The 25599-nt window shown below is 44.4% G+C and overlaps 1 protein-coding gene across 4 annotated transcripts in view; it reads right to left on the bottom strand.

Moving 5' to 3' along the window:
- Nucleotides 1-25599, bottom strand: part of CCDC93 (coiled-coil domain containing 93) — a 96942-nt gene that overhangs the window by 51115 nt on the left and 20228 nt on the right. The window contains exons 7-12 of one of the 4 annotated variants that reach the window (XM_053214917.1): nt 15896-15996; nt 15270-15287; nt 8337-8373; nt 5158-5250; nt 4801-4848; nt 3840-3926 (exon numbers count right to left, since the gene is read on the bottom strand). In XM_053214917.1, coding sequence (XP_053070892.1) covers nt 3840-3926; nt 4801-4848; nt 5158-5250; nt 8337-8373; nt 15270-15287; nt 15896-15996 — 384 coding nt within the window. Of the gene's footprint in view, nt 1-3839; nt 3927-4800; nt 4852-5157; nt 5251-8336; nt 8374-15269; nt 15288-15895; nt 15997-25599 lie in introns of all 4 variants that reach the window. The other 3 variants (XM_053214916.1, XM_053214919.1, XM_053214918.1) reach the window with 3 other exon arrangements.

Raw genomic sequence — 25599 nt, 5'->3', positions numbered from 1 at the left:
AAGGAAAATTTCCAAAACCTATTAAGGAAAAAAAAATCCTTCCACAAATAAGTCCTTCGGTGGTCCAAAATTCATCGAGAAGTTGACAGTCTTCTGGCTAGGATGTTATTTTCCAATGACATGAAAAACAATGCACACATACACACCATTTTCAGTTTACCTCTTTCTGTGGCTAGTTCCCAACATGATCTGGCCTCTTCTCTCTACTTAGCTCCAGGTAGGCAGTTGGATGAGGAAAGACGCTAAAGAGGCTGTCATTGCAAAGCCTGGAAGGCAGACACTAAGGATGATGGCAAAGGAGGCCTTCCCCGCTTTCCCGTATGAACACGTCACCTTGCCAAGGAGACAGGTTTCAAAGTCAGATGGTCCTGTATGCAAATCTGGAACTTACCAGCTGCAAGATGCTGGACAAGTTACTTAAGACCTCTGATCTTTAGTATCTTCATCTGCAAAATGGATATATCATATGTTTATGTATTGAGCACCAACACTGCCAGGCTCTTGGCAAGGCCCCAAAGTTACAGAGGGAGTAAAAGGTGGTCCACATACACATAAACAGATAGTTTCGACTGCATGTGAATGAGTGTAATGATGAAGGAAGGCAGACGATTTGCTGCAAATTAAATGAGATAATGGTATGCAAGGTACCTGGCACACTCAGGAAAGATTCTTCTGATTCCCCAAGACAGATCTGTGCATCTAGATTTACAAAATGTGCTAAGATTCTGGCTCAGGGAGATGCTGACCAAGGAATGATTCAGCTGGCTGTCAAGTATTAAAGTGGTTGAAACGGTATATAGGTTGGTAGGTATGTGGCATTAGGGAGAGTCCCTTCCCACCCTTTCAGGGACCAGGCACCTCCCCTGGCCCAGCCTTGCCTGGCTCAGCTTCCTTCCCTTTCTTCTGGCTCAGGTTAGTGGGGGACAGTGGAATGGGAGTGGTTTTTGGATAGTCAGGCTTCTTAGTTGCCTGCAAATCACAGTCACAGACTCTCCTTCCTTATAAAAGTGAATGCTAAGATGCAGGGAACAGATTAGACATCTGCACCAAAAAGAACACTGGTGTCTCATCTAGCGCCTTCTGAGAAGAGTGTTACCCTTTGGATAAAGAGGGGGATGGTGCTCCTTGGCCAAGAGCCTATGTGAACTCATGAATTATATATCTGGGAGCTTTTTTACATTCCTCTTCCCTGCTGCTCTACAGGAACCATATTAAATCCAGTTACATACCTCAGGGAATTGCTTTGAAACACATGGGTTATTTATCACGTTACACTGTTATAAGAATTTGTGAACCTTACAACGAGAAGCCTGCACATGTGTTTTACCACATTTTTATATCCCAATGCCTGTCAACTTTCCAACTTGTCCCAGGCAGGCTGTTTGATTCATCCCCTGGTCACAAAATCATTTTCACTCTTCCTTCCTCCCCAAACTATCTTGTCCCCTTTCCTCACTAAGCAAAAATCCATCCTGTTCACAGCCTAATTTGGGTTTCTTTCAAGTACCTCTTGATGGCTTCCCTTTTGGGCATCCCTCAACCCTATCTCCAGTTCCGAGGGGTTCATTACTGAAACCCTGAAGGGAAGGGAAGGCTATGGATTTTAGATAAATTGCCAGTGCCTGGTGTCAGCCCAATTTATGGCAGTAAGATTACAGTGAAGAACAAACATACTGCGGTGGACAACCTGACAGCAGCCCCATGGTGTCTGCCTCCTGGTGTTCAGGCCTTTGTGTCATCTCCTCCCTTGGGTGGGGGTGGGACCTGTGACTTGTTCTAACCAAGAGAACACAGCAAAGGTGATGGGATGTATGTGAGTGCATATAGATAGCTATGCTACATAAAGCTGTATTGTCTATCCCATGAGGAGCTGCTGCCCCTCGCTGGCTTTGATGAAACAAGGGGCAATGTTGGGGAAGGCCACGTGGCAAGGAATGGAGGGAAGTCTCCAGCTGACAGCCAGCACGAGCTGTGGACCTCAGCCAACAGGTGGCAAGAAACTGAATGTTGCCAACAACCACATGAGCTGAGAAGCAGATCCTGCCCCAGTTGAGCTTTGGATGAGACAGCAACCCCGGGAAGCACCTTCACTGCAATCTTGTGAGAGTCTGAAACAAAGAACCCTGCTAAGCTGTGCCCAACTGCTAGCCCACAGTGACTGTGAGATAATGAATGTGTGTTGTTTTAAGCTACAACCTTTGTAGTAATACTGCTATGCTGGAATAGATAACTGAATATACACACAAAGGAAGAGAAAAGCAGCCTCTGGCATCTGTGAGCCCAGCTGGCACTCTCAGCAAAGCCTGGATGTGCGCGAGCCGGCCTGTGCATACTAGGTCTTCGTGTTAAACATAAACAATTCCAAAGAGTGTCAACATCACACAAGGTCTTACAGATACAGGTAAAAACACGACCACTCTGTAATCACGTCTGAGCATGGACAAAACCTGATCACTGTTCAAACCACAAACATGACCAAACATCCCCCTATACAGCTAATAGGAGCATACAGCTTTAACCTTGATTCGTTCCCACCTTTCTAGAATTTTTTTCATCCCTCCCATCTTACTGATACAATTTATTTAGACACTCCTTTATAGAACTGCCCTTCCTTAAAACATCCAACACAGAGCAAAGTCCTACTTTCTTGGTCCTTCCTCAAATCAGCTAAAGTGAGCCCGAATTCCACAGTAAGTTTTTCCTAATGCCTCCTTACTGAGATGCCATTTGGTTCCCCACTGGTGAGCAGTCTCCCTCACTACCACCAGCAATAAACCTAACTGTTCAGTGACAGTTGTGTTCCTGATGGTCTCTGGTAGGAGGACATTGACAAAACAAGAGCAAACAAGCGAACAACATCTACAACAAAGTCTTTCTATGAAAGTTGCATTAAAAACCCATGCAAAGAAGCACTGACTTGGGGGGGTGGGGGAAACAGGAGAATCCCACCCCCAGACATTCTAAGCCATTGTATTGGCTGTCCTGCTCAGAAGACCCCTCACTTGGTGGGAGGTGGCCACCTGCTGTGTTTACAGTAGGTCATAACTCCCAGTTTCGGGAGACATCCCTTCCCCAACTACATCATCTGTGCACAATCACTTGAGAAGAATATTGCACGGCGGGTCAGAGCAGAACTAATTTGTCGTCAAGGCTCCTGAGACAGGGAAAGCAAAGCTGGATGCTTCAACAGACATCAACGGTTTAGGGGGATAGACGGAGTACGGCTGGGGAAGGAAGGATGTGAAACAATGCCCTGTAAATCTGATTTTACCGATACTACATCTCCGCCAGACCAGAATCAGTTATGTGCAAAATGATTAATCACTGTCTCCCTGAAATAGTCAAGGTCCTGCTGCCCATTCTTAGGAGAGGGAAAAAAATCTAACACTGAAATATGACTTTCAGGCTTTAGTTCATTCTATACACTTTTAATAAAGTGGAACAAAAAATTTTGCCTTGGGCTTGGTTGAGTTATGGGGTTTGTCTCCTAAGCGGCAAAGCTTATTCCTCGACCCAATCACCAAACTGGGCCCAAGTTATAAGAAGCTTGGTAGAGGAGAAATGCCTGTGCTATACCTCCGGCATCGATTTATCAGATGCAATAATCGCTCTGAGAGACAGGTTTTCTCTTTATATGTATAGAAAAATAGGCACTGCAGAGGAAAATTTACTGAGCTAACGGGCAGATGCTGTTGGCTTTGCGTGGCATGCATGTTTTTGACAAATGTTGCTGATGAATTACAACTTGACTCCATCAATGCTGCGAAAGGGTGTAGGGGCAGAGAACAAATCCTTGAGGCATCACCTGAGGCAAAGATGCCAGCCAGGCCCCCACGTACCTTCTCCGCGTACTCGGACACAATCTGCTTGATCTCTGCGGAGCAGAGTCCCACGATCTGGCCCACGGAGCTCGCGGTGAGACGGCTCTGCAATCACAGGGAAGGGGGGTGTGTAAGGCCATGCCTTGTCTTTCACAGAACTGGAAAATGCTCTGAGTAGTATACCAAAACAGATAATATTCCCTGGGGGAAAAGTACTCTGGCTTTTGTCTAGGCATTCATCAACAAGGAAGGGAGAAAACAATCCTCGGGACAAATGTTAAGCCCTCTCTCTACCTCCTGAGTCATTCAACTATGCCAGATTCTCCCTGGTCCCCGGGTGCCTCTGGAAAATCATTCCTTACCTCACACACCCCATCTCAAGGTCTCTTCCTATGGGTCACTGACAGAGCCTACAGGGAACTTGGAGGGCTTAGGACTCAGGGAAAAAAGAAGTACAAATGGGAGAGATAGAGGAATCTCGGAACTCCCCAAATATCTCTTTACTGCCATAGGCCTTCCCTGGCCTAAAAAGGAAGGATCCTTTCAAAGCCCTTGGTTAAACCTTTTGGACAGGCCTTGAGGTCTGGGCAGACCAACTATAAATGCAGTATTCTATTTTCTACCTAGATGGTGTGGGAAGGAAACAGAAAGTAAGGGCTCTTCTGGAATGGTTGGTTATGGAGAGGCAGGGCTGAACCACGGCTCTTCTACAGAAGCCCTTGGGATGCTGTCTCAGCAGGGACATTCCACTCTCACAAGGGTCCTTCAAGCCCCACAGAGGTTCCCATGGACAGCGACACTATGTATTGGTAAAAAGCTTCCTAAAAGAAAGATCTCAAGGAAACAGGAAGCACTGAGTGCTGAAAACACAGGGTTCTCTTAAAGGTGGTCCCTCTGTAAGGAGGCCCCACAGAACAGCGCAGGGCAGTTCCAAGTTCCCACCTCCACACTGCGCCCTCCCCACACAGTCTCCCCTCACCTCTTCATTCGCCATGGCGGTCATCTTGGTCATCAGTGACTGAATTCGCTGCTGAAAGAGGAGTGGGAGAAGTAGCAGTGAGTGGACCCGACTGCATAAGACTTCCACAACATGTCTAAACAGATCTCTGCGCCACAATCCAAGGCTTGTTTTACGTGATCTGTTATAGTGAGCCTTACGGGGCAGGGGCAGGAGAGGAGGGGGGTGAGAAAAGGAAACTGGAAAGGGTGTGACAGGCCAGCTAACAGCAGGTGACTGAGGGAGGCAGCTGGCCATTTTGCAAAGCTGGGGATGAAAGGGAAATTTCTCCCCAGATGATTTAAACAGAAGCCTCAGGGGCTCACGTGGGCCGCACACCTCTTCCGCAGCTTGAAGCTCATCTTCTTCCTGAGCATCGGCTCTTTCTGCAGCCGAGAGCCCCGCAGGGAGTGTCGTTTTCTTGTCCTCGGCCTGGAAGGGAAGATGCAAAAGTAGCTGAGCACTCGAGATGAAGACTCAGCAGAGAAAGGACAACAATGCAAGGCACGAGTCTGGGAAAGAAAGCACACGCATCCGGAAAGGTGTAGCAGTCCCTGACAAGTGGAAAATCCACAGACCTGAGCTTCCATTTCAAATACAGACCGAGCAGGCTGAGCTCCAGGCCTTGGCCAATGCCTATATCCATTTCTGAACTGCTTGCTGATTAAATTCCTATCAGGTTGTACACATTTGCCAGCCTTATACTTTGACAGGGTCTCTCCCCTACTTTAATGCCTTCGAGAGTAAATCACTGCCGAACAGAGTGTTTTCAAACTGCCAGTTGAGACCCATCAGTGGGATATGAAAGTAATTTAGCAGGTATGACCAGCATCTATATAAATTGAACAAAAATAATAGAACAGGACATATCAGAGTGTTTTACATGTAGTGAAGGGTTAACTTTTGTTAACAAAAGGGAAGCTTTTGTTTTTGAGGTGTCTGCGCGTGGGTACTGAAATCACGATGAAAGACAGGATTCTTACTGCCAAGAAGCAGTCAACGAAGTTTAAAAACCTCTTGTGTGAAGGATAAAAATCTAAACTGCTTTGCTTGGTGATTAAGCTTCATGCTCCGGACCCAGCCTCAGGCTCTAAATGTACCTCACCACACTCAAGACACCCGGATTAGATGCTGTTCCTCAAACATGGGCTGGAAGTCTAGAGTGCCCTGTTTTAATACCATCTCTGCCACCCATCAGCTGGGTGACCTCAGGCTTACCTTCTCTGGATATCAGGGTCTTCTAGGGTGGAAAAAGAGAACTGGTCTCAGACACCCTTCTCAGACCATCCCAGTGCTAGGATGCTTTTCTACGACATGTCCATAATTGACCCCAGGGAGCACCGTGAGCTCCTATACAGGTATATCTACACACGTATCCCCTGCTTTTCAAAGTTCACATCAGGCCACTTTGCTTTCACAGAAGACCTACGTGAGTACCTGTTGTTGCTAACCAAAAGAAATCTGAAAAGGATTTTCACTTTTACAAAAAAAGGTGGAAGTGAAACCAGTTTTCGGGGCTGGTTTAGCAGTGAGCCATTCATTATGGAGGCAGCGCGTGCCCTGGGCAGTGAGTGCGGCCCACCGAGCTCCCGCCCTGGGACTGACTCTCGGCATCGCAGCGTCAAGCTGCCAGAGCTCAGAACTGTATCTGAACATCTGTGCTTCATCTCAATTTATTTTGTGTACCTGTTAGCGAGGTGTGTTCCACAGTATCAGGGAAGCCTACGAGAGGTTATTTTTTTTAGGTGTAGGAACACTCAAATTTTTTTTTCATATAAATGAATGGCAACTGCTTCTTTGCTTTACTCCATTTTAGCTTATAAAAGGCTTCATACATATGCTCTGCTTTATGATACTGGAAGAAACCTGTATCTATAGGGGACAAGACAAGCCCAAAGTGAATACTATTTAACGGGCATTGCATGATTTTTCCAATCATAATTAATACATCCAATACCCATACGCATAGACAATTTTTTCAGACTGAATTACATATCATATCGAATGTACACATCAAATTCTTATTCTATATCAGACACTACCTGAGATTACTCAACTCCAGAAAACACCTAGCGTCGGCGGAAACGACTGTTGAGTTGAATAAAAACACAAATGTGAAAAAAAATAAATAATGAGAAAACAAACAAAAAGGCATCATAATCAGTCCATGACTGATTACTAATGAACTACTGCTACAGATAAAATAGCCATTGCTTATAGATATCTCTGTGATGGGTGATTTTATATCCTTTACATTTCAGCCTTCACAACAATGCTGTGAGGCAATACGATTACCGCCCTTATTTTGTAGATGCTGTGAACTAAGGCACGACAATTAAGTACATTGTCCAAAGTCACACAGTGGAGGGATTTGAAACCAGCCAGTTTGGCTTCAGAACACATGCTCCTGGTCACTATTCAGGCCCCCTGCTGACTGAGACAACAATTCCTACATAAAGCAGAGCGAGGCTGGGAGCCAGGGAAGGCTTCCTGGAAGGACTGAGGGATGGGGTTCTGGACAGAGGCAGGGGTGGCAGGAGAACAGAGCTGAGGGAGTAAGTGTCCCATGCAAGACTATCTGGGTGTCTGATGGGGAATGAGGAAAAAAATGGTATCAGTAGATCTTGAACTACAGGACTCTGCTTTTTAAGAGGCCACTGACAACATTAGTTAGTGCTTTATTTAAAAGAGTGATTAAGGGCAGAGACTTTGATGTCACACAGACCTGGGTTCAGATTCTTATCATGGCAAATTAGGAGCTTGCGTGATCCTGGACAAATCAGGGAGCCTCTCTGGGCCTCAGCTTTCTGACCTCAGCTTTTCTGAAAAAAGGTAGCAAGCATCTTCCTCATAGAGATGTTCAGGGAAGTAAGTGAAACAAATACACGCAGGGCCCTGAACAAAGGGCCTGAAACACAGTAAAGGTTTGGCACTGTAAGACTGACATGACAGCCCTGCAGCCAACAACTGAAGATCATCAGGAAATATCTGAATTAAGAGAAAGTTTTGAGACTGCTTTGTGAAGTTAGAAATCCCCTCTTGACTTACCTGATTTCTCCACGTTAGGTACTAGGTTGTCTTAGGGCAGGCCTGTAATATGTGGCTGTGTTCTAGCTCACTGCGAACATCCTGTTCACATCTGTCTAGGGTCTCTCTCATCAGATGGGGAGTGCTCAGGGCCCTGGGAATGGACTTCATCGTCACACTTTTGGAGTTATCAGAGTGCACGGAATTGCCCCCGGGGCCATGACTTCCAGTCATCTCTCACTTTGAGCCCTGCGATGAGGCTGCTGCCTCAGCTCCCCGACTTGCCAAGGTGGCTGGCTGCAGATACAAGGGAGGTGCGGTGGCCAAAGGCAGCTGGTACATCCCTCGTGCGCCAGGCTGCCCAGCGACCAGAGCACGGACATCCCACTCTTGCTAGGCGGGCAGCCTGTCAGTGTCAGACAGACAAGGGTGGGGGTGGGGGGCACTTCCATCTCTCCAATGTTCTCTCCCATTCTCTATGCTTGTCTTACCTTCTCTGTTTTGCTCTGGCGGCTAAATCCATATCTCCTGCAGGCCACAAAAAAGGGGAGTTCAATTACTATTCAAAAGTCACACAAATTTGGTCAAATGCATTTTGGTTGGAGTTTTATACGCAAAGTACCAAAGAAAATTTAGGCCATATAATAACTGGAGAAAATGTTTTAAGTGCCTGAACCAGAAACATGTTCCACTGTTCTTGAACAAAGGGCCAGCCATTCTGTTTGTCATATGAATACTACCAATGGCAACTCTCAGAGGGTGCAGAGTACAGTATTTTCTTTAAGTGCAACCATTACTCTTTGAACCAGGAGCTGCATTTCAGATCCACGGTTTAAACTAAAAGCCTTAAAACTTTCTGTACAAACAAACGGGAGTGTGTTTGCTTGGGCTAAGCATGCTCTCTAATGGCTACATTCAGAATCTGGGGTCCAGCCCATTTTTCATTCTCAAACATAGTCCAAGCAGGATGTCAACAGTGTTATGCGTTCACTTCAGGCAACCTTAAATTCAAAGAAACTCAAAAATGCAATTTAGTTTAAATTAGTTTATTTTTAGGCTCTTTTTTTTTTTTTTCTGTTAAGCAACACTGCAAAATCCATTCAACCTAAGACAAAAAGCATTATGCAAAACACCCTACCTCACTTACCTTCCGAATAGGTTAAAAGGAAATAAAGTTACACGCAGCCATTTAAGAGAAACCAATCAGACTCCTGCTCTACCTTTACTGACACCATGCTGACGCCACGTGTTGGTCACTGGGTCGGTACGCTGGCCTCCAGCCCCACTGTGTTCCTGCTCTTCCTCCCACCTCCTATCTGGCTTCCAGTGGCCTCATCCACACGAGTCAATGGCAGGCCTCTTCCCTCCTGGGCATCCACTGCCTGACACAGAGCTCTGCACATCCTGGGCTGTTCTCTTCCTTTCCTATTCACACCCCGCACCTCAGCTCTCGAGCTACCTCCTCCCCAAAGCATCCCCCATGCGTGGACACTCTGCCTGGGCCAATCCATCCCACACCTGTACATGTTCCTCCACCTCCCAGAGACAATCAAGTCCAACTGCCTGTATGCACGTGTGCATCCATTTCCCAGAGGGCATGGGAGCCACTTTTACATTTAGTATGTCTAATGTAGAACAAATAAACTAAAGATAAGTCGAAGAAAAATGCAGAAATCAAGAAGCCAAAGCATCACCTGGTCTTGCAGTAGGTTGTCATGTAACTGGAGAGACCAAAGAAAGAGTCCAGGCCGGGCACAGTGTGCCCACTCATTAGGCATAACTCTGTAGGCCCAAAGTGCAGCAGACTGAGGCTAAATTCTGAGTATCCACACACACTCTCTACAGGACCTTATGGCAAATCCTGTGAATTGGTTTCACGATATCTATGCACCCTCCCATACTGCAGAGGCTGGAAAACAAGACTCTATTTTCTACACTCCTGTGCACCTAGGGCCTGGAGTGCTATGTAGGCTCCACCTGTCAGGTGCACTTACTGGAGATCTGAACGTGCAGCAGCTACGTGAGGAGAGAGGGAGGGTATGAAGGGTGTGTTGTATGACTGTGGGTCACACCGATACCCTGGTTGGGGGCCAGCAGCTGTCACAGTGGTGTTCTGATTTTGGCGGAAGTGTTGTGGTCTCTCTGTCAGCAGCTGTCGTATCGGCTTCCTAACCCCACAGGCCACTAGCTAGCTTCCTGGTGGTGGAGGCAAGAAGCAGCATCCTTGGAGGCCCAGTTCTGATGTGCTACTTGGGGAGTGACCCTGGCTTGGCCTAGGTCCCACCTCTCAAACCTTCCCAAGGATCCATGTAGTCAACCTCTTCTGCTGAAACTGGCCAGAGGGTTCAGGTTCTCACCCAGTGAACCCCGGCCAACAGAGGGTCTCACCAAAGTTTCCCCCTCCTAGAAGTAATCCTGCACCATGGGTGTTCCTTCGTTTTCCAGGCCTTTAGTTCATGCAGACCCTTAGGGCAGAAGACATGCTCTTAGGCAGTCAGCCTTCATCTAAGGCCCCTGAAAACTATGGATTTTCCAAATGAAGCAGTAAACAACTAAATGTGGGAGACTGGATTTCTAGGCTCCTTCTACTCCTTCATAAAGACAGAGGCTGTGGGAAGGCCTTTCTGACCACCCAAAGGCCTAGGTTAGGCCCCACAGGTATGCACTTCTGTGTTTACACCATCAACGTGCTCATCTCACAGTGTGCGATAGTTATGTCTAATCCTATAACTGTTGAATTCCTTCAACAAGAGTGCTTCACTCATTTTTTTAAAATAATTTTTTAAATTGAGATATGACTTGTATAACATAAAATTTATCATTTGATACTATATACTTCAGTGATTTTCAGTAGATTCACTCTTTGTACAACCATCACCACTATCAAATTCCAGAACAGTCCCATCACTTCAAAAAGAAACTCTGTATCTATTAGCAGTTAGTCCCAATTCCCCTCTCCAGCCCCTGGCTACCACTTACCGATTTTCCATCTCTACGGATTTGCCTATTCTGGACATATCCTATAAACTGAATTTTATGCGGCCCTTTGTGACTGGCTTCTTCACTTAGTATGTTTTCAAAGTCCATCCATACTACAGTATGAATCAGTACTTCACTGCTTTTTATGACTAGGTAATATCCCTTTATATGGATAAACCACACTTTGCTTATCTATTCCTCAGCTGATGGACAATTGGGTTGTTTCCACTTTTTCGTGAACAGTGCTGCTATGAATGTTCACAGACAGCTCCATCAGCTTTTGTATCCTCAGCACCTAGGACAGCTCCTGGCACACAGTAGGTACTCAAGAAATGTATGCCGAATGAAGAGTCTGGCTGATTTTTCTAAAGCCCTCCTTCTCCGTGTGACATGGTGACACTGCTTCCATGACAAAAGCTGTCCCCAGATGCCTATTAATTCCTATCTCATTATGTTCACTGGTTGAGAGGTCTCTGGGAGACTTCCATGTTGCTTGAGCTTCACCAAGAGAACATGGTATCCCTTTATGGCCTATCACCCCTCAAAAAGAACAACGGGATGCTTCAACTTATTTCTACAAAGCATTTACTTCTCTTTTATCTTTCATAGGTATGCTGCTCTCTCCTCCCACCTCCCTCTCCTCTTACCCTGTCTGCCCTGCCCTTGCCTCACAAGTGTCAGTCTGATCTGTGCTGCCACATGCTTCAATTTGTTTCTGCCTTTCCCTCTGTTAGCTCTGACCAACCAGCCCTGCTGATGTCTTACACTGTCAGCACCAACAGAGCTCTGGTCTCTTTTCACCCACTTGACTTCCTCACACCCTACACCTTACACTTGATCTTTAACATCAAGGATGTACACCTTCTAGAACAGCATAGTCTGAAAAAAATATAATGAGAGCTAAATATATAACTTTAAATAAGTAGGTTCACACATTCAGGTTATTCCAAACAAACTTGAACTTTTTCCAATAACTAAATCAAGCCTGAGTCTTTCAGTGCTACTTAATTAAAATTAAAATTCTGTTCTTGAATCACATTAGTCATATTTCAAGTACACAATAGCCACATATGGCTAATAGCTACCATACTGGACATCACAGTTCTAGAAAACAAACTAACCTTCAAAAACAACTGCCCCAGGGCAAATTAAGACAGGTACCAAACTATGTGAAATAAAACAAGGGCATAAAAAAGCTCTAAATACTAAGGGCTGTGGGCCCTGTTCTTTGTTCATTTCACAGGTATCTGCTCAACTACGAGCGGTCACAGGCCTTACCATCACAGAGGATCCAAACAGGTTGGGAGAGACATGCCATATTTCCTTTACTAAGTACAGAATAATTCAAAGCAACTAAAATTAGGCCTCAAATGGTGTGGAATAAGCCAACACCAGTATTCTAGTGGTAGTGCTTCCAAATTCCACTTGCAAGTTGTTAAAAAGAGAGCCATGGGCCCAAGGTGGAATCCCTCACCCCTGTGAACAAACCAAGACTTAACTGCAGCTTCAACCTCTCTAGGAGTGGAATTTTAACCCAATCAGCCTGGAATCTTCGGGTCAGCACCAAAGAGGTAATCTGTCATATGGACTCTCCCCATCTTCCAGAAGAAGATGAGGTAATCCACTTAATAAGATTCCCTCCTTTCCCCCTAAAGGAAGGTGACCTTGCCTGAAACAATCCTTTCTTTCTAAGGATTAATAATAACTTCTTGCCTTACCTTCCTTCCTATAAAAACCTTCCATTTTGTACAGCTCTTTGGAGCTCATCTCTACTTGCTAGATGGGAGGCTGCCGGATTCATGAGTCACTTAATAAAGCCAATTAGATCTTCAAATGTACTCCGCTGAATTTTGTTTTTTTTTTTTTAAACAAAGTCAAATATACCGCACATAAAATGCATTTCCCCACAGTGGCAGTTTTAAAGCATGGTTAGGTGTTTTAATTTAGCTCCTAAAAGCTGATTGGACCCATAATAAAATTGAAATATTATAGACTTACAATTTTAAGTGTAAAGTCAAAACCACGAGTCTTGTTTTTCCAAAGCCATAACATTTAAACAAACATATCCAAACATGTTTTTAACAGGCACACACCATCCTTAAGGCCTTCAGCATGGGTGACCAGGCTCAAAGTTCAACTTCATTTTAGTGACTGAGAGTTAAAAAAAGGTGGAAGCAGCTGGAATGTTGACCTCCAAGCCACTGTGGGCCCAAGCTAATGAGTAATCTTCAACCCCAAAGAGTTTCAGACCTTCTAACTCCAGGAGTCAAAATACTTTCCCTCTTTTCAAAAGGTGAGATAATGAGGAAACTAGAGGCACTGACAAGAGATGGGGGTTCGGATTCCCAGGTGGGGATGAGCAATTAAGGGGTGCCACGATGTTGATACTCAAGGGAGAGACAGGATAGAGGTGAGTGAGTCCCAGGACCAGTGAAGGCCCGGCCTTGCCTGACTGGGAAAGGGAAGGGAGAGTGTGCAAGACTTCTCAGGCTTGGGTGAGGGCTCGTGGTGGGGTACAGAGCACACAGGAACAAGGAAAGCTGAAAGGAGAGCCGCGTTTGGATCTACGGGTCATATTTAAGGGCATCTGAGAACTGAAAACTGCTGCTGTTAACGATGATTATGGTGATGAGGATGATGAGGGCAGAGCCTAACAACCGACATTTACTGTTTCCCACACAGGACAAACTATCCAAAGCTCTTCACATTTATATTGTTAACGTAATCCTCATTTAATGGGCCAGACCTCCATGGAGGGGATGGTACTGACAGAACCCCCGAGGAAAAAGTCTCATAGCCAGAAAGGAGGGGAGGGCCTTCCCAAGGAGGGGGCATGAAATGCACACTTGCTGGGGCTTTAAGTTTTTTCCAGTTTGCCCCATCAGTTTTAATAAGCACCCTCTTTGTTCAGTGTCAGACCAAACAACAAAGACTGGGCTTGTCTTTCTAAAACCAGGAGCCAAACTTCCCCTGGAGGTTCAAACAGTATTTGTAGATAACGACAATGGCACGCTTTTGGAGTCCCAACAACACCTGAGTTCAAGTCCCAGTGTGAGGCTCTTAATAGTTCTTAATAGTAGTTAACAGTGGACTTTGGGCAAGTTATTGTTTAAATTTCTGAATGCTGTCTTTACCATTCTCAAAAGAGAAAACTGAGCTAACTAAACCATCAAAATGTCCTAAGTACCCACTTCCCCACCTCTCACGAACTCACCCTCTCCTCATCAGGAAAGCTAAAAAGAAAGCAAAACCATCCTTCTCCTAAAAAAAAAAAAATAAAATAAAATAAAAATCCTTCATCAAATACCTACCCTAAGCTTAGAACACAGAAGTCAGTCTAACTCCACCGACAGGAATTAAGATTGATAGGGACACACTCTGCACTTTCTTACTCCAAGTTTGAAGAGAGTCACAAAGAAAACCTGTGGATTGCTCCTTTCCCTAAAGAAAGCCCCACCAGACTCTGGGCAGGGATGTCCTGAAGTTGCCCAGCCATCATATGATAAGAATGACTACCCTCTACAACACATGCAAAAGAGCCAGTTTAAAACTGGGATTTTCAAAACAAAATGGTGAAATGTCGTCAGCCTGGTCGCGGTGAGGTGGACAGTTTACTGAATCCCTGACTCCTTTACACGCCCAGGAACGTTTGGAGCATCCATGACAATGGAAAACATGAAGGTATCAACAACAGAAACCATGAAAACCACAACATTCTTCTGAGTATTCTTTGGCTCTGGAACATGTGATACCCAGGGAGGTGGTCTCTCCAGCTCTGGCTCCCCCAGACTCACATGCCTACCTACACTGGGGCGTGGCTGCAAAACCCCATCACAGTGCCCGGGGCCTGCAACCTGCCAGTTGCTTAGGGCCCAAAACTCTGAAAGGGCCCCACACCTGGTTGTTGCTGCTGTCTTGAAATTCTTAATAATTAAGCCTTATCAATAATGATTAATTAACAAGGGGCCTTGCATTTTCATTTTATACTGGGCCCTACAAACTATGTGGATGGTCTGGTGGTGCCTGACTCAGAAGAGGAATTCAATTCACAGCAGCAACTGGTGAGCCGTGGAGCGGCCGGCACACCCGGCGTAGGGCCAGAACAACACCTTCCTTGGAATGGAAGGGACCGGCTTCCATCCTTAGGAAGAGGGACCGGACACCACACCACCCCCTCAACAACAAAGAGGGAAAGAAGCGTGGCAAGTTTTTCTGAAGTGTTTTTCCACTTGGAAGGTGGAGTGTCTATAAACCAACGAAGCCTACTTTCCTTCTCATTCTCTCCAGCACTAGTACTGGAGCACTGCCCCTCCAGAGGGGGTGGCCATGAGACCGATGTTGACTCAGAGAGGTGCTCGAGGCAGAGCCGGCTGGGTTAGCAGGCAGAGCAGCACACGGCAACCACTCCCAGGGCAAAGAAAGGAAGCACAAGGCGACATACTCACATCAAGGAGTCAGCTACCCTAAGTAGAAAACGCAGGACATAAATGAAGGTTAATACCCAAGGTCAACCAAGAAACTCACCGAGGAGAGCGCTTCTTTGTGAGTTTTTAAGTAAAAAAATGAGGACACAAGATAACTGGTTTTGTAAAATATTAGATTATTAAGAAGTGACAAAATACTTCTAAATTCTTCATCTTCCTGCTCAGGACAATTCCTCACAGGAAACCAAAACTATTATTCTAACCCTTCGAGTAAAACCACTGTAACCGTTCGATTCTTTAGCTTACCTAAAGATTGTAACAAATGGCAGGGGTATGACGGGTGACCCACCCCCAGCCTCTGCAAATACTGCCAGCCCCCCAACTCTGAGGACGGCAGAGACAGGGCACACAGTTACACGCAAATTTCCGGAGGGGCACTGCAAAGAAAAGGCCTCCACCACCATCGTCAGGAAGCTACCCACAGAAGCGTGGGAAAAAAGTCCCCGGTGATGGAAATCTCGGACCCAAACCGGTAAACTCAATCAGGTAAAAGCCAACCAAATTAATCTCAATGAAGCAATCCAAATCAGCTTTTCTTTTCAATGGTTTTATAAAATAGACACTTCAGATTGGGTCCCCTTTATTACCTGCCATATTCCAAAAGCGTAGCATGGACTCGAGATTCTTCATCCAGCAGCTCTCCTGCTCCCTGTTGGCGTCTGTATTTCCGACGGGGCTTGTAAACATCCTAAGGAGTGGGTGAGACAGAGGACTTACTGAGTGTGAGAGGGCCCTCCTCCTGAACTGGCTGCTGGGTGCATCCCGGCTGGTCAGGGAGGCCAGTCTTTCCCCATCGTGGCGAGTATACCCCTCTCCTGCAGGAGAGCCGGGGGCGCTCAGGGAGGCCGCCCTCAAGGAGTCTGCTCCTTTGATGTGCACATAGGTAGCAAGTATTTCCACTCAATATATTGCCCCTCAACTTTGTTTTCACTTGGTGGGTTTCTTTTGTCCTATGGCATTTTAATACTTTATGTGGTCAAACGTAATCATTTTATATCTTACTTCTTATACCAGGGATTGTCAAAAAAAAAAAAAAGTTCTTGTATGTTACTTGTATGGGTTATATTTAGCCTTTTAAACTACTCAGAAGTCTTTTTCCTGAATGGAAAATTAAGAATGCCAACATCATCAGTTTAATAGTCTAGCCTTCCCCTGATCTGAATGGCATGCATATGTATACCATGTACCTGTGTTCCCCTCTTCTATTCCTCCTGCTTTAGGAACCTTTATCCTGTCTCCACTGTTCTTTTGCAAATTTCCTGGCTATTCTTACACTTTTTCTCTTCCAAATGAATTCTAGTAACAACTTGTCAAGTTTGTAATAAAAAGCAGTTGAGTTTTGATCAGAATCACAACAAATCTACAGATTATTTTGGAAAGAACTGACATATTTATAATATTGAATCTTGCCTTGAGAAGCAAGGTTTATCTCTCTATTCAGCTCTATTTTATTCCTTAACAAAATTTTCCAGAAACAAAACAAAACAAAACAAAAACACAAATTTTCTAGTCACTGCGTATCCAGACCTTTTCACCACCCGAGCCACAAACCAGTTCAACAATCACAGGTGTGTATGTTAACCCAGAATCCTTTAAACAAATTCCTCAAGTGGTCAAGGAGATTTCAATTCTTAGACTCTAAAATAGCAGAGGAGTAGATATAAACCCTTCAGCAATACATATCTTCTTTACAAACGTGTTGAGGTTTATCCTCAAAAAGTGTCCAAAAAAAAATAAAATGCTCTATCAACTTTCACTGACTTGTACAAATGTGGAAGCAAACATAGATCTATTTTGTGTAGGACACATCCTGAAACTACACATATGTACATATATGCCTCTTAAGCAAAGTACATGGTATGTAGTAGGTGCTCAATTAATGCAGGTCTTTACCTCCACCTGATTTAGTGTTTTGCCCCAGGTGAATGTACTCTTTGACTGCCAAGCTGGCAGCCAAATCATATCTTAAAATATGCTCAGGCCTCTGAACGCAAGCAGGTGAATATTTATGCCAAGGAAGGTATTCCAGTCGTTTGTCCCTGGATTTTTTCTCCTCCACCACCAGACCTCATCATCACTATCCTCGACCTGGACATCACTAGGACAAGCATTACTAGCAGGCTGCTCCATAGAGTGGCATTTTTATTCCAATTAGAGTCGTTCCTCCCTTGATATTTCTGGTTAACTTTAGTACTGTACTTTTTATTATGAGAAGTTTCAAACACACAGAGAAACATTCTTTTGTAAGACATACTATATAATCTTAACAGTTTTGTAAAAAAGGAACAAAATAGGGTCTGGGATGATGCTGGAGTGGTTTTCTTATAACTTGCTGCCAGAAATAATCCCTAGTTTGCTCCTGCTGTCGACATGAATAGGAAGCTATGAATAATGTAAAACAGATTTATGGGGAAATGCAAAATATAATGAACCCACATGACGTCAGTTACTGCCCATGATTTAATTCTCACTGAGCTCTACTATTATAGCAGTACTATATAATTGAGCTTAACTGCTATCTTCCTTAGTTACCACTGATAGAGTCAATGACCCAAGGCAGGAAATTGGATTCTTCTAAAAAAAGGGCTGACTCCAAAACAATAGCATACCGAAACCAACAGCTACAAGGACCTTTTATTCTGCCAAACAGTGACAATGTTGGCCTTTGCATAATTATTCCTTCTACTTAAAAGCACCATGTCATATACCGCTCACCTCTTGCATTTCATAACTACACTAAGAGGTGGAGGCAAGGCACATGCCATTACCCTCACTTTCCTACTGAAGAAGCAGAGATTAGATAATTTGTCCAGGATCTCTGAGACAGTACTAGGTCCCCTGGCTGCTGGTCCCAGGAATTTTCCAGTGCACTGACTTGCTTCTGGTGGGCATTCCTGCCACCCTCCAGCCATCTCAAATGAGTCCTCTCACGACACCATCATACACCTGAGGCTGCCACACAGGTCATTACGTGGTTTGCTTAAGTGACAACGACCTAAATTTCAGGGCAACTATAGAGAGCTATTGCTAAGTCACCCTTTAAAGCAACAGGGAGTCAGGAACACTGATGTCTAGCGTGGTCTCTGCCACTAACTGGCTCTGTGACCTTGGGGATTTCCTTCAATGGGCCTGTTTCCATATCTGCAAAATGAGGACTGAACTAATAGCTCTTGGACAGTCCCTTGTTCTCTGTGCTAAAGGACACATGAGCCGGGTTAAAATATTAAAGTGACTCTTTTGTAAAGCAGAGAACTCTTGTCCTGTGAGAGTCACATATTTCTACCTTACGGGTTTGGCTGTAAGTCACTGGGTGAAGTAACTCCAGAGTCATCTCCAAAAGGCCGGGAAGGGAAGTGGAAAAGCACAACGCCGGGGCAGTGTCTGGAGCAAAGGCCTGATCACTGCCCCCTCAGTTACGGCAGGTACCTCCTTTATGGAATACCGAGCAGGCAGCGAGACACCCCCACCAACGTCTATGGTCAACAGTTCCAGTGGGGGCCACACCCAGGCCAGTAGGAAGTGACATCCTCCTGTCTTGGGTCTATTGACCTGAACACATCATCTCAGGGCTCACCAGCCCAGACCAACTCTCACAGATACACCTCAGCCCAGGAGCCCCACAGACTAACTCTGGTTCCGCCTAACGGGGCCCCACAGAGGTCTCCACCATCAAGGGCAATGTCCTGAAAGATCTTGTAAGAAAAAGTTATTGTAACTGGGACAAATATTTTTTTTTTCATTCTCATGTTAATAAAATAACAGACAGAACAAAACCCCTGGGTACTGGGTGAAGGAAATGGGAGACAAATGGATGGCGACCATTTCTGGAGAGAAACATGTCTGCAGGGGGGAAAGTTAGCTGGGGAGGTGGAGTCTTCTCCAGACTCTGTTCCTTTTCTATTCTCTTTCACTTGAGCTCTGCTCTGCTCCTTGGGGACCAGCACACATCCCACCTCAGGGCTCCTTGAATCAAACAATATAATTTGCTGGGTAAGACTAAGGTCACTGCACTAAATAAAGGAGCCAAACGCAGCTTCTGCATGTTGGTTCTTAGGTTCGTGTTCCTCACAGCAGGCCGAGACCGACTGGATCAGGAGTGTGCCAGTGCCAAAATGAAATTTTCACACATCCCGTTCTTTTAAACACGGCCCAGACGAGCAGATTTTTAGCCACTGACAGCCTATGTTGCATACTCCATAAAACTGCATTTGCTAACCACAGATTGGATAGGCCCTGGAACTGTAAAGACCCCAAATCACTGCTGCCCTTCAGAGATCTCTGATGCAGATATTCCCTGTGCTGAGTGACATCGCCAAGGCACACAGACAATCTCCAGGATCCCCCGGGGAGTTCCCTTGCTCACTTCCCCTTCTAGATGCAGCCCTGGAGCCTAAAACTCTGGACAGTGGCTCGCTGTGAGGGACTGCCCTCTCCTACAAGCAAACCTGTCAAAGCATCACTCAAATAAAGCTTATTTGTGCTGCTGCCCCCTTACGGTCATATCTTTTTCCTCGATGAGACCCCAAATTCCCTTAAACCCTTTCCTGGTGGAACATCACTGCTTTTACCTCTTCTCCTACGGTGTGGTCTGGCACACAGTGAGTGAATACATGCACAAGCAAGGTTTTAGCCCTAACCCCATAACTTACCACCCGTCTGACTTGGGGCAAGTTACTTTAACCTATGTAATTTTTCATCTGTAAAAAAGGTATAAGTAGAGTTATTGGGAGGTTTAATTATTTAATAGTATCTGACACACAGTAAGGGCTAAGATATACATTTGTAACCTACGTATGAATATATATTAATAAAATGTACTAATACTGTTTTACGTATGTTGCCACATTTATATTGTACATGCTGAATGGAAAGGCCTTCCTCACAGCATCTCCTGTGGTAGAACACAACACGTGGGAGTAGTTACTTCAAATGACATGGTCTCTTAGGTGATCCGATAAGTTCTGCAAAGCATTTTCTTTCAACTAGACTGGAAACTCTTGGAGTCTTCTCCCCCACCCGCCCCCGTTCCCTCTATTCTCAAAAAAAATTCTAAACATTACCAAAACATGTTCAGTGAATAGTAAACATTTCTTGGAACTTCAGGTAAAAATTCACGGTACTCTTTACTCAGGGTTAAGAGAGAGGGACAGACCTCACTGCACAGAGCAGGTACTTCAGGAATACGAAGGCTGACAGCACAGAAAAGGAGGAAGCAAGCCACACATGAGCACAAGAAGTGAGACAAATGAGCGATTATGTTATGACACGACAAAGAGAAGGTGGTAAGGGGTAACCTGTCCTGGGTGGCAATTGTTTTGTTTTTTTACGTGCTTTGAAAATATTACCATCAGCAGGCCTTCTAGAAAGCAGCTAGTTAAAGGAGGAATGGAGAAGCCAAAAAGGAACACATCTCAAAGAGGAAAGCCAAAGAACTGGGAACAATCCCCAGGAAGAAGAACAATGAGGCCAAGACAAAGGGAGAGAACCACAAAGTGATGAGCTCAGAAATTCAAGTTCACAGCAGTCTTTCTGCCTGACAATCTGCCAAGAGGTACAATAGCCTTAGGCATAAACTTTGACCCAATTCCACTTCGTGAAATGTATCCTAGGTTAATAAAGATAAAAGAAAAAAGTTAGCTATGAGAATGTCCTATATAATGGCCAAAAGAAAAAAAAAGATACAAACTAAGCTAGTTAAATCAGTACCACACAATGAATAATCTACAGCCAGTAAAAATGATGTGGAGGTATATTTATTGGCATGCAAACATATTCTTAAGCAAAATTATACATTCTTGAGCAAAAACCAAAACAGAACGTGAAATATAATGCCATTTTTAGAGAACTCTAATTCTCTCCATTGATATACATATTTTATATTTCCTACTTGGAATATAGGTCAGTAATTATCCCTGGATGGTGATATCATGGTGACTTAGTCTTTGTATTTTTTCCCATTTCTTAATTTTCTATTATTATTATGAAGGTACCAGTACAAAATATAAATAAGCTATTTTAAAACAAAAAATCATGCACAAAAAAATGGCTGGGCTACATAACCAAGGACAATTGCAAAAGATTTGGGCTACATAACCAAGGACAAATGCATCCTATAAGGATGGCTAAGGATAAAAATAAGCTAAACATTTTGAAAAATATTAAAATATATTTTAATAGTTATTTTTTTATTTTTTTAATGTTTATTTATTTTTGAGACAGAGAGAGACAGAGTGTGAGTAGGGAGGGGCCGAGAGAGAGGGAGACACAGAATCTGAAACAGGCCCCAGGCTCTGAGCTGTCAGCACAGAACCTGATGTGGGGCTTGAACCCAGGAACTGCAAAATCATGACCTGAGCCAAAGTCAGAAGATCAACCGACTGAGCCACCCAGGCCCTTTAATAGTTATTTATTAAAAAGAGGTTATAGCTAAGTACGAATACGTCAAAGCCTGCTGGTTGAGGGAATATGGTATTATGTTAGTAGATGACGAAAAAAACCAACATGATAGTCTCCACTTGGCAGACATTCTCTAGCTGGACACAGGCTCTTCTAGTGGAAAAGTCATAGTAAATGCCCCCATAGGGGACTGAAGAGGTGACGGGAAAGCACCCAGTCAATCTGGATACATTTGAGTCTTTGGGACTTAGATGAATAATATCCCAGAGCCCTGAAATAAGTCAGGAACATTGCTGTAAAATTGGTGCCAAAAATATGTGGGAAGTCAGAGTCCAGGTGAAGAGAGGAAGCTGGAGAAGCACCATGCCTGTCGTGTTTGAGGAGTCAGATGTGAAATCAAAATGTGGCTGCCTCTTCCTATTTTGCAAATATGTAGGGAATTTGTTAACTCTTTTGGCTTTGAATTTCTGATTTTTAAAATCAAATCAATGATAGGGGTGTCTGGGGGCTTGGTTGAGCAACTGACTTTGGCTCAGGTCATAATCTCATGGTTCGTGGGTTCGAGCCCCACATCGGGCTTAGCACTGACAGCGCAGAGCCTGCTTCAGATCCTCTCCCTCTTTCTCTGCTCCTCCCCTGCTCATGCTCTCTCTCTCTCTCTCTCTCTCTCAAAATTAAACATTAAAAATAATTTTTTTTAATGTTTATTTATTTTTGAGACAGAGAGAGACAGAGCGCGAGTGGGGGAGGGGCAGAGAGAGAGGGAGACACAGAATCGGAAACAGGCTCCAGGCTCTGAGCTGTCAGCACAGAGCCCGACTCAGGGCTCGAACCCACGAACCGTGAGATCATGACCTGAGCCGAAGTCGGACGCTTAACTGACTGAGCCACCCAGGCGCCCCAACATTAAAAATAATTTTAAAAATATAGAAATAATAATATGTAACTCCCTGACTGTTGGTGAGGAGTTAATGACACAATGCTTGTAAGATACCTAGTTAGGTGCCAAATACACAGAAGGCCCTCAATCAGTACAGGGTGGCTAGGGACATATTTTATAAAAGCCTGGGTCCAGAAATTAGGCACCCATTGTTTGACCTTATTTGAATCCTTAATTTACTATTCACAATTCAAATTTGGGATTCCAGATTCGTCAATAAGTAGTAGGTAAGAAAAACTGAGGAGGCATGTGAAGGGCAGTGCCGGGAAAAAGGTGGGCAGGGAAGGAAACACAGGTCAGAACCCAAGACCTGCAAAGAGCCACACCCCTGGTAGTCTAGGAAAGACTTCATTCCCTTCGCGAAGGGAGACATTTCCCTTAGAGAGAGTGACAGTGAATGAAAAACAGCAAGCGACTTCATTTCTTATGTGACTCACAAGGATAAGCCAGGGACAGACACTGCAGCCCTGGAGTCTCTTGTAAGCTTCTGGAACTCTCATTTCAAGGCAAGGAAGTGAAGAAGCACTTACAGAAGTGGTGGGTGGAAGGGATGGAAGTTAATGGCAATGGAGCTCAGCTAAGAAACCTACGAAGACAGCTTCCAGAAGTGAGAGGTATTTTCAATAGACAGGCGAAGAAGCAAACCAACAAAACCCAAAGTTCAGCTCTGGCCATCCATCAAACTTCCCAAACAAATGTATGGACAGTCAACTGAGGAGCAAATTCACACATAAAAAAGGAAATAAACTGAGTATTATCAAAGAGACTTGCAAATTTTTCCCATTTTCCTTTATCTTGATATTATTTTGTAATTAGCTGCAAACAGCACTGTATCTAGAGGCCCACAGTTACAAGACTGGGTTTGCATCCTGGCTCCATCATCACCAATGTGACCTTGCGCAACTTGTAACCTATCTGTGCCTGAGCTTCCTCGCCTGTTAAAAACAAGAAAAAATACTACTACCTCAGAGGACTGTTGTCAGGACTGCGTAGGTTATATATAAATGCTTATAACAATGTCTGGGTACCATGTATTTGTCATTATCATTACCTCCTTCAATTCTATGCAGTCCTATTACCAAGCAGAAGACGATTTTCTTTAAAAATTCCACTACAAATGAGAGGAGGGGAGAATGTGTCCCCAGAGGCCTGAAATGTTTAGTGGGCATGATGATGACAGGCCCAACTTCGTGGGTAGGACGCCAGACAGCTATGCTGGCCTTTCCTTCACGGTGATAAGGCCGAATGAAAACTGTACTGTTTCTCACTCTCTACCCAGGGCTCAGAGTGAGATTTACATAAGAAGATATTCAATTAAGCATTTCAGAAATTTTACTTTTATTTACTGTTTTTGAATAAGTAACGCACAGACTTGATATTAAATCCAGATAGTACAGGCTTTCCAAGGAGAAGAGCATTTCCCCTCCTCTCCTGCTCCTGGTTCCCCATTCCCTGTATGGGAACCATCACTTGGTTCTTGTACCTCTCCAGAAATGAAGCATAATATAAAACAAGAAAAAACAACAGCATATCCAACAAATTGATTATTAGTTTTCATGACAAATGCAGTCAGGGAAATCTTTAATCGCCTACAAAACTCTATATTGGTAAGCTAAAAAAAAAAAAAAAGCCCACAAAATTGTATTTAAAATAGGACTCCAATTCAGTATAAAAATGCACATTAAAAACATGGAAGAAATATGTCTAAGCTCCAAAAGAAGCTGCTTCTGTGTTGTGAGATTAAGGTTCTCTTCGTCTGTATCTAGCAACCTTTATTTAATTTATTTAATTTTTTTTTAATGTTTATTTATTTTTGAGACAGACAGAGACAGAGCTTGAGCAGGGGAGGGGCAGAGAGAGAGGGAGACACAGAATCCGAAGCAGGCTCCAGGCTCTGAGCTGTCAGCACAGAGCCCAATGTGGGGCTCGAACCCACAGACCATGAGATCATGACCCAAGCCAAAGTCAGACGCCCAACTGACTGAGCCACCCAGGCGCCCCTCTATCAACCTTTAAAAAAAAACAACAAAAAAACTTTGAAGGATGTTCTAAACTGAATGACTATTTCATAACCAGGAAAAAATTTACTCTGATGTCATATCATATCCTCTTATTATTTTTAATACTGCCACTGAAACCGGAAATAGTACCTGGCTTTAGTGTATAACTATCTTGATGGTATTCTACTCCTCCCATTTCCAAAATAGAATCGTGAAAAAGATACAAATTACAACTATAAAGTGACAAAGACTTTCTTTTTTCTTTTTTTTTTAAAGTTTATTTTTGGGAGAGACAGAGACAGCGCAAGTGCGGGAGAGGCAGAGAGAGAGAGAGAGAGAGAGAGAGAGAGAGAGAGAATCCAAGCAGGCTCCATGCCATCAGTGCAGAGCCTGATCCGGGGCTTGAACTCACAAAGCTGTGAGATCATGACCTGAGCTGAAACCAAGAGCCAGACGTTTAACCAACTGGACCACCCAGGTGCCCCAAGGCTTTCTTGTTTTAAAGGAGCACTTCATGTCACCAAATGATTGTTACTCTTTTTAGAGAGATCACCTTGGAAGACCACACATTTACTCTTAAAGACTCTTAAAGTAGAAAAAATAAGTAAAAAAACGCTACACGTTATTTTTGGAAGAAAGCAAACAAACCCCCAGGCATTGTGGCTTCATTCCCAGCAGCTCAGGTAGGAAGGCTGGGGCTGGGGTGGGGTGGTGGCACTGATGAGGTTCTACTGGGCTCTGGCCCAGAGTATTCTGAAAAGCTCTTCTCAGCCCTTGCAAGCAGAGATCCCATGGTTCTCTGGGCATGCAAGCACAGAGTGGGCATGTGAGTGCAGATCCCACGGTTAAGATACAATGTGTGTTGACCAAGGATATCCCCGTGTGTCCCACACAAAGCTCAGGAGTAGCTCCTCTCCAAAGCCATCACGGGGTGCTAATCTCAATTTGCCACCTC

This window comes from Acinonyx jubatus, chromosome C1 (genome assembly GCF_027475565.1).
Source record: "Acinonyx jubatus isolate Ajub_Pintada_27869175 chromosome C1, VMU_Ajub_asm_v1.0, whole genome shotgun sequence".
Lineage (NCBI taxonomy): Eukaryota > Metazoa > Chordata > Mammalia > Carnivora > Felidae > Acinonyx > Acinonyx jubatus.
Note: the sequence above shows the minus strand (reverse complement) of the source record. Positions and strands in the feature narration are given on the sequence as shown.